This window comes from Tenrec ecaudatus, chromosome 3, assembly GCF_050624435.1.
Source record: "Tenrec ecaudatus isolate mTenEca1 chromosome 3, mTenEca1.hap1, whole genome shotgun sequence".
Lineage (NCBI taxonomy): Eukaryota > Metazoa > Chordata > Mammalia > Afrosoricida > Tenrecidae > Tenrec > Tenrec ecaudatus.
The window spans coordinates 173,145,415-173,159,878 of NC_134532.1; the positions used below are offsets into that span (position 1 = coordinate 173,145,415).

The following is a 14,464-nucleotide window of genomic DNA, read 5'->3' on the forward strand; positions in this document are numbered from 1 at the left end:
AAAATCAAATGCCTGAGCGTGACTGAAAGACTGGGGAGTGGAATAATCTGAAAGCTCTCTCACTCAAAATGGGCAGCAAGGCTGAGTTGATTTGAAAGCTGGGCTCAGGCAGGTCTCTGAGCTAGGACATCTTTACTTGACTCCTCCGTCTGCTGTGGGCTTCTCTCAGTAGGTGACTGGATGCCAGGGAGCGTCCAAAGAGCTACCAAAACTAAGCCAGTTGCTGGCACTTCTGACTCATGATGAGTCAGTGTGTGCAGAGAAGACCTGCATTCCACAGGGCTTTCATGACTCTGATCTTGAAACACATGTGCCTTTTGACTAACCATTTGCACCTCCCAAGGGTTGCCTCCCCAAAGCAAATGGTCCCAAAGAAACAGATGAAAGCTTCAGACATGTCAGAACCTAGTCTCAGAGGTCACACAGTGTCACTTCTATTGTAATTTAATGACGTTTCAAGACACTCCATTGTGAGAGGAGGGAGAATAGATCCTGAGATGAGATCAGTGTCAGTGAATTAGCAGCTCTCCCCCCTCTCTCTCCCTCGTTTGATGAGTGTGTATACAGCCAACTATCTATCATTTTAATTTTTACATGTGTACCTCTGTGACTTCGGTCACATTAAAAAAAAAAGTTTTGCTTAAAACCACCCTGGAAATGCGGTTTCACTTTGTTCTTCATCTATTATCTTAAAACTCACTGCCCCTAAGCTTCCCATCCAGTCTCTCCGTGTGAGTTTGATAGCACAGACAATTCTTTCAAAGAGCATGATGCGCAGAGCAGGCATACCCTACGAATGCAGGTCTTTCTACGAGCAGGGCAGTCAGTCTATCAAAATGGACTAGATCGTGACAATGATAGGTAAGAAAAAGAACAGGCAGCCTATGCTGCCGACATCAGAAAAGGACACTGGACATTTCCAAAGAGTAGTTAAATTGTGACTTAGGGTCATGACACTTTCTGAGTATAGTTCTATTCCTGGAGTCTTTGGGTGGTGTGGACCATGTGCTTGGCTGCTAGTTGAATGCTTGATGGTTCGAGTTCACCTAGAGGAATTCAGGAGAAAGGCCTGCAGATCTCCTTAGAAAAACCAGCCATTGACAACTCTCTAGAACACAGGGGGACTCTGATACACATGGGGCTTGCTAGGTATTGGAATCAACTTGATAGCATCTCTTGGCTACAGTTTCTCTTTGTTTTAGTGATGTATGAAAGAAGTATTTTAAGCTTTTCCCCCCTCCTTCCTCTTACATCTCAGGTATATAACAGCTGACATTTCAATTTTAGAAATTCTTCATTATCTGAGACCCAGAAACCTTCAAAGTAAAGAAGTCAGAGTATTTCCCTGGTTAGATTTTTCCATCTTCCTTTTGTATGCTCTGAAGCGTAGTCATTGATCTTTGGTGATCTTTCTAAGGATATATATATATATGTTCATATGTATAGGAATTCACACATACACACACACACGCTGCAATTTAGATATATCCATTTTGCCTGATGGCCCACTGTGCTTTGTTACTGTACTCACTCACTGCCGCCAAGTGAATTCTGACTCATAGCAACCCTAGTGGGTAGGGGAGAGCTGTCCCTGTGCGTTTTCGAGACTGTAAGTCTATACGAGGAGCGGAAAGCCTCATTGGTACCTGATTAGTCTGTACCACATTGTACCATGCTGTAAGCTTGAAAACCCAACCTTGCCTCCTTGAAATTTGACAGAGGAAAGCAAGAGAAACAAAGGGAAGAGAAGTTATAACACAGACAAATGCTGCATTACATTGTGGTTTTATTTGGGGCTTCTAGGAACCACATATTCCTGTGTGTATGAGAAGAGGAAGTGTCATAATACATTATCAGAGGCTCAGCTGATCCCCAGGAAGAGCTCAGTAGTTGGAGGAGAGTTAGTGAGGCAGTAAAGCAGTGTTGGTACTCAGGGAAGCAGAGCCCCACCCTTTGGGACTCAAATATGAGGCCCTGTTCCTATTCAATCGCTTCTGTTCTTTCAGGCCTGGCTTCCCTTCTAATCCTTTCACCAGCTTTCAACGCTCTTTCTTTCTTAAACAAACAAAAACCTTTTTATTGTGAATTGGGTGAAGGTTCACAGAAAAAAAGTAGTTTTTTTTCTCCCTTCAATAGTTCATGCATTTCGTTTTATGCCATTGATTGCAACCCCCCCCCCCACAATGTAATAACACTTACCCCATGGACTCCCCCTTGTTTCCCATTTCCTTCCCTCCTTATTTCCCAATCTCTCTGAACTTTGTCATCGGGTAAGTGTTACCCTTATGATCACAGATAGTTGATTATTCTAGGACATGCATATCCCCATGTATCTTTCCCATATAGACCTGTCTATGGTTGGTTTGAAAATTGAGCCATGGGGGGGAATTCAGTTCAGTGACTAAGGCCATGCCAACAACCTCAAATCACTGTTTTCTTTGGAGTCGATTTCCCACGATATATTTGGGTAACTCGTGGTCTTCTCTGTTTTACCTGTCTTCTTGGTTATCAAGTTTGTTCTCTTCCTTGAAGATGTTCAGAAAGGTCTTTTGGGGTCTAGGCTGCCCCAAGAGTTGCTTATTTGGAAAAACAATTCTTCTAGGGGGAAAGTGCTGAACAAAGATAGGCTCTTAGTCTGTTGGATACAATTATCGTGTCATTAAACTGATGAGCACGGCTGTGAGACTCAGAACAATGTCCTGGACAGAGGCCGTCGCGTCTTTGTGGTTTGGGTTTCACACCCAGTCACACAGTGACAGCTTCCCTCTTCAGACTGTTCGTGTCAAAGACTAATGTGCTAATGATTAAACTTTTAAAAATTGTCGTCTGGGGAAAAGGAAATGATATTCTTTTGTCTAGCTCCTCCAGTTAGGCATCAAGGAAAAGGGATTAAATGACAGTTTAGAAAAGACAGTCGTAATCCTGAATTGTAGGAAATCCTCAAATGGGTTGGGACAGAGCCTAATATTTATTTGCTGTGGTCTTAGAAGTGGAGAAATGTGTCTGATATGCTCTACGTATGACTTGAGGGAACTTGATTAACTTCATTTATCACCGTAAGCTTGAGTCTCAGGAATGTCCAAAAGTGCTGAGGGAGCACGTACCCTGCAAATTCTGTTGACAGGCACACATTCTCTAGGAGAAAACGCCCTTTCTCCCATCTGTGAAAGGAAATCCTCGCCATCTCTCCTTAGGTCCCATTTTCCTGTTCCCTTTCATGAAAAACGTTCCTGAAGGAGTTCAGTGAAAGCTCTCGTCTCTGTGCACAACCTCCTTCCTTCCAAACTGCTGTTTACAAGAAGCCTCTCTCATTGGAGATGTGTTCAGCTCATTTGTCAACCGTTTTCTGATTCCCAACATCAGGTACTCTTTCCCTTTCCCTTTTTTGTACTTTCTTGGTTTAATCTTTTTATTAGGGGGTATACTTTCATATCTCTAAGTAAAATGCTTGAGTCACTACTTCTTGATTTTTCAATTTGAGTAGTTATTTATTGACTTCCTTCTACTACTATTTCACAACATACTCCCCACCCACCAACAAGCACATTTCCTGTTTTTAACTTCCCCCAATATATTTCTTTAAGAACAGTAGTTTAATTATTGTTTGTATTATAGTGCAAATGGTATTTATGAACTCGGTAGTGTGTCATGATTATGTTTTCTTTTCTGGAAAATTTTGAGTTTTCCCTCAGATAGTGGGCAAGGTGAGCAGTTCAAATCCACTAGCCAGTCCCCTTCAGAGGGGATGAAGCTATCTCCTTCAGTAAGATTTACAGTGAGGGAAATTCTATAGAAATCCTATAGCAGTCCCATGATGTCTGTAGAGAGTCACTGTGAGCCAGAATTGACAATGGATTTGGTTTAGGATAAGTTTCACTAAAGTATTGCAAATTTTTTTCTAATACATTCAACTGAATATTCTTTCCCATGAGCCTTCAAACCTGGTCCAGTGTAGATCAGGTGCTCTCTAACCCAGCTACTCACTGTCCCCTGGGGATCACTCTTCGGCATCATCTAGGGATCCTGCTTTCCTTACTCTTGTATTAGAACTCTGATTTCCCAGAGCCCACGTATATTTGTAGTGCCCTCTTTTATTCTGGCACAGTAAATCCTTAAGGTGAGTAAGAGCTGAAAATGGAACGCTTCGTGAATTTATAAATGGCCTTAAAACCTAGAGGGCAGCCCTTCCGATGCCACGTCGTACATTCCGTCACGACGGAGGATTTCCCCCCAGGTCATTTAGAACCTTTATTCTTTCTTTCTGCCAGCACCGAGTACCCCTCGCTCTCTTCGTTCGGTTCTTGCGAACCTTGTGTGGTGTTCCTGAGGTCTTTTGCTTCTCATACAGGCTGTGTCTGGCACGTCTGTGTTTAGGTTGTTTTCTTTGCATCACCCAAAGAATAATCAATCATGCCGAAGCCAGTAGTCTTGCCACCACCAAAATGGGTGCTGAGTCCAAATACAAAAATGGCATCTGGTGTGGTCTTGTACATTTTGGCTAGTTTTTTTTAAACGAATTTTTATCTTAGGCACTGTCACTTTCCCAGGGTGAAGGACAGCAATGACCACTTGTGTTCGTTGAAGTAGTTGGTTGGTCATGAACTTCCTAGTCCAGATAATTTCTGGGTCATTCATGATGGTGGGGGATGCTCAAGCAGCCAGAGACTGACTTATAGGAATTTTGCTGGTTAATTTTCTAGTAGGCATTTCTTCCTAGTCTGTATTAGTCTGGAAACCTGCCACCATGGGTGACCTTGCTGGTATCTGAGATGCTGATATGTAGCATCATAGCACCACTCAAAAGCCCCTGCAAATCCCACTGAGTAACTTGCTTTTCTCTGAGAAAATTTCCCTTTAAAAAATCATTTTATTGGGGGGTTCATACAACTCTTATCACAATCCATACATACATCAACTTTGTACATTCATTGCCCTCATCATTCTCAAAATATTTGCTCTCCGCCTAAGCCCCTGGCATCAGCTCCTCATTTTTCCCCTCCCTCCCATTTCCCCTCCCTCATTAACCCCTGATAATTTATAATGATTATTTTATCATATCTTACACTGTCCAACATCTCCCTTCACCCATTTTTCTGTTGTCCATCCCCCAGGGAGGAGGTCACATGTAGAGCCTTGTAATCGGGTTTCCCTTTCCACCTCACCCTCCCTCCACTCTCCTGGTATCGCCACTCTCAGCATGGTCCTGAAGGGATCATCTGTCCTGGATTCCCTGTGAAAATTTCCTTTTTAAAAAACATTTTAACTGTTTTATCGGCATGTATCTCATGAACAACACAGTTCAACAGCTTAAGCATATATGAAAGGGCTGCGTGATCATCGTCACAATCAAGCTTTGATCATTGTCTTCATCCTTGGAGCCATTGCTACTAGCTCCCCAGTGCCCTCTGCTACCTAACCTTCCCTGTCATAACTCGAAGGATCTCTTGGTCTAGTGGCTTTACCTATCTTGCATTTCATACACAGAAGACAATACTCTAAAAACACATGCACATACCCACCCAAATAACCCATCCGCAATGTAGGTAGCTATTTTCATCGTGCACTGAAATTTTTTTGCACAAAGATGAAATGATAGCTTCCAAAGAAGTGATTTTTATACGTTGGCATTTTCTCCAGACAACGAGTACCACGGTTTTAACTGCAAATATGGAGAGCCAACTTAGATGCAGCCAGAATATGAGCTGTTCTCTGAGTACTCAGCTTAGGGTGGTTAATGAGTTCCTTGAGCCTTTGATTAGTATGTTTATTGAGAATCTACTTTGCGGCCAGAAAGCCTGGTAGCTCCGTGGTTAAGTGCTCAATTGCTAACATAAAGGTTGGCGCTTCAGACTCACCAGTTGCTCTGTAGAAGAAAGGCATGACCAATGGATACAGTAAAGATTCTAGTCTTAGAAACCCAAATGGGACAGCTCTACTCTGCCCAACAGGGTCGCTAGGAGTTGGGTCAGCTTGGAAGCCCATCTGTAAACACCCAGAGTGGAAAACAGCCACAGAAGAACACGGTCTCATCCTTTGGCATAGAGACTCTCAATCCTACCTTCCTATCAAATAATGATGCCCAGGGCCCCACCCCAAACCAACAGAATTAAAATATCTTGGGGTGGGGCTTGGGCAGCTACAGTCAAAACAAAACCAAATACAATGAAATTTTCTCTGCTATTTCTAATGTATAATTAAAGTTGAAAACTATTCCTTTGTGGTTGTCCTCATTGAGTAAGTTCCAACCCATAGTGACACTATGTACCACATAAGGAAACACTGGCCAGTCCTTCTCTAGTCTCACCATCGTGGCCATGTTGTACCCACTGTGGCAGCCTCCCTGAGGGGCTCCCCTTTTTTGCGGACCTTCTTCTTTACCAAGTATGACGATGACATTGTCCTTCCTGATGGCATGTCCAAAGTACGTGAGATGACGTCTCACCATCTTCCCTTCTAAGGGGTATTGTGGCTCGATTCTAAAACAGATTTAGTTTTTCTTTCAGCAGGCCACAGCATAGTTAATATTCTTCATCAACACTATATTAGTCACTGTCCAGCTCTCAGAAGCATATGAGGTGATTGAAAATACCCTGGCTTGGGTCAGGTGCAGCTGAGTCCTTAAAGTGCCGTCTCAGCCTTTTAACACTATGCAGAAGTCTTTTGCAGCAGATTTACCCAGTGAAATGTGTTGTTTGATTTATTGACAGCTGCCTCCATGGATACTGATGGCGGATTCAAGTAAGATGAAGTCCTTGCCAACTTTGATCTTCTGTTTATTGTAATGCTTTTTTTGCTCCAAATGTGAGGATGTGTGTGCGTTTTACATAGAATATAATCCACACTGAGGGCTGTGTGTGGTCTTTGATGTTCATCAAAGTACTTCTGCACCTCCGTGCTTTCATCACAGAAAATTGTGTCCCCAGCCTGTCACAGTCATTAGTGAGTCTTCGCCCAGCCCTGATGCCATGCTCTTCCTATAGTCCAGCTCCTGGCATTCTTTGTCAGCATGCAGATTGAATAAGTACAGTGAAAGGATACCACCTTGACATACCCATTTCCTGACTTTATTTTATTTAAAATTTTTTATTGAGCTATAATTGACATGATGCAATTCAATAGTTCATATCACGCAGGGTTGAGCAATCTTTGGCACAATCAACTGGAGTCTTTCCTTCTGGTACCCATTGCTGTTGACTCTCCATTTCCCCTCCCACCCCTTCCACACCCCCCAGGGAATCATCAATCCAGCTACTGTCTTCACATTTCCACCCATCCCTGTGTCCCTGTGCGTATAAACATACAAAACAAGGGCAAAGGACAAACGAGGACCCTGCAACAATGCAAGCAGAGAGCTCAACCTAAGATAAAGCACAGACTATTAAAACTTTAGAATAAAGTCTTGGGTCCAGAGGGAGCTCAAATCACAAGTTGTTACATCACAACCTAAGTACAGCCTCTAAAACCCACTTTACAGTACTTTTCCTGTCTGGTCCTAGGGCTGTTACATTCCTAGCCTATGCGCATGGGGATTCGCTGGGCACTCGATCCACAAAGGTACCGATGGATTTGGGCGATCACTATCAGCCATCACTTCCTGCCAACCAGCTGTTTAGAATTTAGGCCCTCGTACCGGTTCCTCCTCCAAGTTTAAAACTTATTAGTTGCAAACCTTGGGTCGCATAGGCTGGTGTGCTTCTTCCATGGGGACGTAGCTGACTTCTCACTGAGAAGGCTGCTTATTTTGGGACAAGCCTCGAATACCTCATCTGACTTCTTCCACACGCTTTGCTAGGACACCCATGTTCTCTGTGGTCTCCTGAGGGTGAGCACTAGGCAGGCTCATGTCATAAGAGCTAATTGTTCTTCTAATAGGGCTCTGATCAGGTGAGAGCTCCAACTTCCTTCATAGAACTATTGTTTCTGTATTTCCCTGGTTCCCTTTTGGAGACATCATTGCCATTTCGTTGTAGGATATCATAGATTTTTCTCATGGGGCTTAAGGCAACTCTGTTGATGGGAACATTATTTTAGTCATTGGCAAACACCACTGAGCTAAGGATGTTCTACGCGTGTAGGACTTCTTGTCAGGCTCCAAAACAGGAATTGTTAGCGTCTGTCTTCAAATGTGGGTGACTAGATATCAGTTACACATGCCACGAGGACTGGAGCTATGCCAGTACTTCCAGTAGCACTTCCTTTCAGAGGGCAGAGCCACGTCTGATAGACTCACTTGTGAAAACAGCAAATATATGTTGGCCCTGGGCTGCCATCCATTGAGCTCTGCCTTTCTTGACTTTAAACCACATCACATTCCCTTGTTCTGTTCGCAGGACTGCTATGTATAGGTTCCATATTGGCACAATTAAGTGTTCTCAAATTCCCATTCTCTGCAGCTATCCATAATTTATTTTGATCCACAAAATCGTATACCTTTGCACAGTCAATAAAAATCTAGGTGAGAAGTAACCAGATACACGCATTGCCAAAGAATATAGAAGTATAAAATGAGACACACAGCCTGGGTCTAGGAATTGAAAGGTTTGTAATCAGTTGGAGTCACGAGGAAAGGCTTTGCTTTTCGCTGGTGGAGACACAAGAAAGGGGGATTCTCGAGGCCAAGGGCATGAGTGGTGTGAGGGCCCCTGTGAGTTCAGGAGGCCGTTTGGTTGGACGGGAGTGAACAGTTGGCTGGTGAGCAGTAGCAGTAAAGGCAGGCCAGAAGGTGGGCCATTGCCATTTTGCTCTGCAGGTGGTGGGATTCCCCGGGGGTTTCTAATGAATGGGCCGTTATAATGAAAGTATTCCCTACAAGACGGACCCAGTTGGGATAACATGCTGACAGAGTTTGGGGAAAGAAACCCCCCAAAGCTACTGCCATGACGCAAATATTAGGCTTCACTGTTCTCAGATAGGAAAATTAAAGTGGAATTGAAAATAATAATAATAGCCATTTGCTCAGTGTTTTTATAATGAACACATTTCCTCTCATTTCATTTAAGCCTCATAGTAACCTTGTGGCACATACCCTCATATTTTATAAACGAAGGCTCAGAGGTTGAGCTGTTTTTATGTAACCTCACAAAACACGGGGGACCTGAGTGGATGGGGCCATACCAGTCATGGGGAGCTCTGAGGGAATTTCTGGCAAGTTAGGCTGGATGTGAAGATGGCAGACTCTCAGTGGGTTTCTCGGGGTGAGTGGCCTTGCGTGGTGAACACATTCATGTGCTGGGCTCATTAGAACTTTAGATCCATGCATCGGTGCCACACAAGAAAGGGGTTACAATCGGCTTCCAAAAAACCAGTCACTGAAAACTGAGGGCACACACTCCTTCACTGCCACCCGCCATGAGTGGGAGTTCGCACCATGGCAACTGTCCATTGACTATTTTTCATCTTGGAGCCAAGTCCCTGGCTCTGCTTTCAGATACCCATTCATGGGACTCTTCTGGTCTCTGGGGATTGCATCTTGCAAGCGTGTGATGGAGGGAAGGGAAGACAATTGAGGATTCAAGTTGGTTCAAGTACGAGTGGCCAGGGTTTCTCTGAGTATCTTTGGATTTTCAGACAGGTGAATTTGGGTCCACTTTGAGAGGCTGAGCCCAGGTGTGACTCGTTGGGAGGTTGTGAGGTGAGTTGCTGCTGGGTTGACTGACTTCATGGAGACCTTTTGTTTAACCGAAGGAAGTGGGGTCAGGTGCTGTGTCACCTTCATGACCTGGGTGATACTTGGATCCCTTGCTGCAGCTGTTGTGTCAAACCATCTCAGTGGGAGATTTCCTTATTTTTATCGGCCCTCGAGTTTATCAAACCTGACGTCCTTTTCTAGTATTAATCTTTCTTGATAATGTCTCCAGTGTAAGTGAGTTGAAGTTTCATCATGTTTGCTTCGAAGGACCATTCCGCCTGTATAGTTTCTAAGACTGGCTTGTCTGTTCTTTTGTCTGTCCCTAGTGTGTTCTGTACTGTTCACCAGCATCACCTCAGCGTTTCTCTGGCTTCCTCTTACCATTACCCGATTTTCTTGTGTGCAAAAATGGCCTGGGAGCCATGCCTGACCTCTCAGGAGGATGAAGGGGGATCCAAGTGTGCCCCACTCTAGTACCAGTTACCACAGGCAGAGGTTAGGCAGACCCCCACCCTCCAGCCGCTGTCGCTCTATCCTCAGACCAGCCGTTCCTCTCACAGCACTCTGCTTCTCTCTTGGGTTCCATTATCTGTTGCAATGGTCACACGGAACTCACAGACAATACGAATAGGGCAGTGAACAGGTTACATCAAGTCAGGCCCTGAAAACATTAAGGATGCAGTTCTTTTGTCCGCAATGCCTCTTCTCAGCTGTGCCCGCAGCCATAGCTCTCTGGCTATTGTCCCATAAGCCACATGCCTGTTGGCCTCTTCCCTGGTTGGGAAAAGTTTTAAAGGCTCATATACCCTGAAAAAATACCCAAAGACCACTCTGCAAGCGTCCTACCCGAAGGTACCCAGCTTTACTCATTTTTTGTGGGCCAGGAAGCCTGCTGCCCGCTTCCTAGTCTCTGCTGCTCGGGTACCTCTGCCGCTGCCGCCCCTTCTGCAGCTGGCTCTTCTTGGTGATGGCAAGCTCCTCTCTTCCTGCTTCGCAGGTGGTTTACTTTGACCCTGTGGAATAGAAAAACGGACAAATCTCTAAGTTAGAGTCCTCTACACCATATTTGTATGCTCTCACCCAGCCTTTTGGGGCCTTGGCGACATAGTGGTTAAATGTTGGGCTACAGTCTGCAAGGTCAGCTCTTTGAAACCACCAGCCACTCCTTGGGAGAAAGACCGTTCTTTCTACTCCTATAAAGTGTTCCAGCTTCAGAAACTCACAGGGGTGGTTCTACCCTGTCCTATACGGTTGCTATGAGTCCGTGTTAACTCGATGGCAGTGAGGTTGGTTTGGGTTTGAATCCAGTCTTTTGATGGGTGTCACAAAGACTACGAATAGGAGAGCTATTCCAAGTACTTTCGCTTCACTGCACCAAGCCCACAAAGTCATGGAAAGACCATGTCTTAGGTCAAGTGCACCTTAGTCTTCAAAGTGTTATCTTTGCCTTATTTTTGGCAGGCTCAATTCACTTTATTACATTTTGTATAAAATTGACTATGTGGTAGCCACAGCTGGAGCCTGGGCCCTCTGCATAGAGACTCTGGTGTGGGTCTTCCCAAGATGGTCAGTGAATTCCTGGTAGGGAGACATGGTGAACACAGTCTCTTTCCAGAGGTCAGGGGTCAGAGAGCTGTAGGTCTTGGAGATGGCATCAAAGGTGGCTTTGGCAAAGTTGCCCAGGGTGGCTGTGCAGCCCCTGGCCGACGTGTAGCAGTCATCAGTCCCTGCCATCAGCAACAGTTTCTTGGGCACAGGGGCTGAGACGATGCCAGTGCCCCTGGGGGCAGGGATGAGTCGCACCAGCACAGACCCACAGCGGCCGGTCACCTTGCAGGGGAACCGTGTGGGGCTTGTCGATCTTGTTGCCCCAGTAGCCTCACCGCACGGGGACAATGGACAGCTTGGCCAGGATGATGGCCCCTCGGATGGCGGTGGCGACTTCCTTGGAGCACTTGACACCCAGGCCAACGTGCCCGTTGTAGTCCCCGATGGCAACGAAGGCCTTGAACCTGGTGCGCTGGCCGGCTCCGGTGTGCTTCTGCACAGGCGTGATCTTTAGGACCTTGTCCTTGAGAGCCATCCCCAGGAAGAAGTCAATGATCTCAGACTCCTTGATGGGCAGGGAGAACAGACAGATCTCCTCCAGGGACTTGATCTTCATGTCCTTGACCAGACGACCCAGCTTGGTGACAGGGAGCCACTCCTTGTCTTCGGCTTTGCCCCCGTGAGTTCCGGCCTCGTCCACGGCCCTGACCCCGGCCACGACCCCGTCCTCGCAAGCCGCTGCCGAAGCCTCCGCGGAAGCCGCCACGAGCTCCGGATCCTGGGCCCCGGGGCCTCCAGGCCCTTCCGCTTCACCGGCGTCATCCGCCATTTGGTGTTTTCTCGGAGAAGAAGCTATCTTTGCTTTTTAAAGCTTCAGAGACATATTTTCCAGCAGATACCATTTGCCTGATGCACTATGATAAATCGATCTTTCTAGCATTCTCTACTTTCAGCCAAGATCCATCTGATAACAGCCTTGATCCCCCCATTGCACATCCTCTTCTGAATCATGCTTGAACTTGAGGCAGTAGTCAGTTAGAATGATCTTTGGCACCGTTTCGCCAGCCTGTGATATTACTGAAACTATTAGAAAATGTCTACTTTCTATTTGCCTGTCTTTAGAATTGGAACATACGAGGGAACATTTCATCTACGAATCTCTTCCAGTCGGGTGACAGGTTGCTGTCTTCCATGTTCCCTGATATAAATGAATAAGAATCTTTTGGCTCCTTGTTACCCAGACAGGCTCTGTCCTAAACAGGGTTAGCTGTGGTGGAATGGCTTTCCTTTTCTTGTGTGGTTCTCGCGGCACTGTGGGGCAGAGAATGCTAAAACCAGGTGGTCTAGACAGCTGGGATTATCTTTGTCATGCTAGTGACTGGGATATCTCCTCAGGCTTGCAGCTTTACCAGACCTGGAGTTGAATATCATCCACCAGTGTGGCAATTCACTTCGTTCATAAGTCAAACCTTGTCAACACGGTCATCCGCTCACTTTGTTGACTCCGATCCTGAGGCAATGAAAACGCCACCCTGAAGCAGCCACGCAGGTGATGCAATCTGCTCTTCTCTTCCAAGTGTTCGGTTCCCTGCCGTCAATCAGAAGCCAAATGCTCCTGAAAGACAAACAGTGCTGGGCAGGTGCAAGGGCTCGGGTCATCCTCATGGCAGGCCTTGATGGTTTTCTTTTTTCATTGTTAACATTTAAAGAATTCTAAATTAGGATAGGGTTTACCTATCAGAGCATCAACTTTGTACTCATCAAGCTACTCATCAAACCCTCAATAGTTTAAACTACTCATCAGCCCTCAATAATCATTTATACTTCCCCGCCCCTTGATTTCCCTTCTCTGTGGACCCCCATCTTCATTCCACCCAGTTGACAGCTGTCAAACATCTAGTTTCTTGATTTGTATTGCCTCCTTTTTCTTTCTCTCTGTGGCAAACCCCAAAGTCGATTCCCTTTGGTATGAAAGTCTGTATCTTATCCCTCCCCGCATATGACAGGGGTCTCGTGTAATATTTGACCCTTTGGTTTATATACATATATATAATATTTGTCCTTTGTGATTGACTAATTTTCCACACCATAATGTTCTCTAGGTGCATCCATTCTAGAAGTGCTTCATGGTTTTGTCTTTTTTTTTTTTTAGTGATACATAGTATACCATTGTGTGTGCCGCCAGCGTTTCTTTGTCAGTTCTTCTACTGATGGGCATTTAGGTTGTTTCCATTGTCTTACTTTGGGAACAGTGCTGCGATGAACATGGGTGTGCATGTGTCTCTTTGTGTCTGTGATTCGTACTTCTTTAGGATATATACCCAGCAGACGGCTTGGGTGGCGAATGGGGAAGGAGAGGAGGGTGAGATTTGTGGCCTCTGTAGTCTCAATCCAGGTGTGGAGAGTTACATTCACATCTCCAATTTTAGTCATTTGAAATGATAATGTTGTTGGAAAATTGCAATGTCACATGCTATTGTAACTGTATATTTTATCTCCTTAGAATACTGGGATTTTCAATGGCAGGAGAAAGAGTGACCACAAGACCGAGATGAGTTTGAACACTATCTTAGAAGAGATTCTTATTAAGAGGTCACAGCAGAAAAAGAAGACATCACCTTTAAACTACAAAGAAAGACTTTTTGTACTTACCAAGTCCATGTTAACCTACTATGAAGGTCGGGCAGAGGTAGGACACGATCACATTTTATGTTGCCACTTTCTGTGTTGATAACTGTTTTTGAATAATGTTCCCGGATGCCTTCATCTTCTCCAATTTTACAGAATAGGCTTTAGGCTAATGACATTAAGGTAATTTTCTGTTGTCACTTGGAACAAAAAGATTAAGTCTAGTTTATGTATAGAAACTCAAAATTTCATTGATGATAGGTTTAGTGTACTGAAGTATGTACTAATTTTCTGTCAGTCTACAAAATTAATCAGTTAAAGAAAATAAATGTTTACACCGCTGTTCATTCCTCACAGACTTCCTTCAGTATATTGGACTCTTTCCCTCAAACTATTATATTATGTATTAGTCTTCTCTCAGGAGCTGTGTGGCATTTCCTTTTATGCATCAGGCTATGACTGCAAGCTTAGCCCCAACCAGATGCTCCTTGAGAGAAACAGGAGGCGTTCTTCTCTAGTAATCTCGGAAACCCACAGGAGCAGTGCTGCCCTGGCCTGTAGGGTCTTTCTGAGTCAGAAGTGGGTCAATGACTGTGAGTTGTTGCTGTTGTCTTCTGTAGCACATCTAGACGATGTTGCTGCTCACCACTTTATACGAAT

The 14,464-nt window shown here is 44.9% G+C and overlaps 1 protein-coding gene and 1 pseudogene across 1 annotated transcript in view; one reads left to right on the plus strand and one right to left on the minus strand.

Annotated features, from left to right (window-relative positions):
* TEC (tec protein tyrosine kinase) overlaps positions 1 to 14,464 on the plus strand; it is a 129,967-nt gene that overhangs the window by 33,418 nt on the left and 82,085 nt on the right. The window contains exon 2 of the mRNA XM_075544370.1: positions 13,680 to 13,865. Within this exon, the coding sequence (XP_075400485.1) occupies positions 13,680 to 13,865 (186 nt within the window). The remainder of the gene's footprint in view (positions 1 to 13,679; positions 13,866 to 14,464) is intronic.
* On the minus strand, positions 11,095 to 12,005 carry LOC142443676 (small ribosomal subunit protein uS5 pseudogene; annotated as a pseudogene).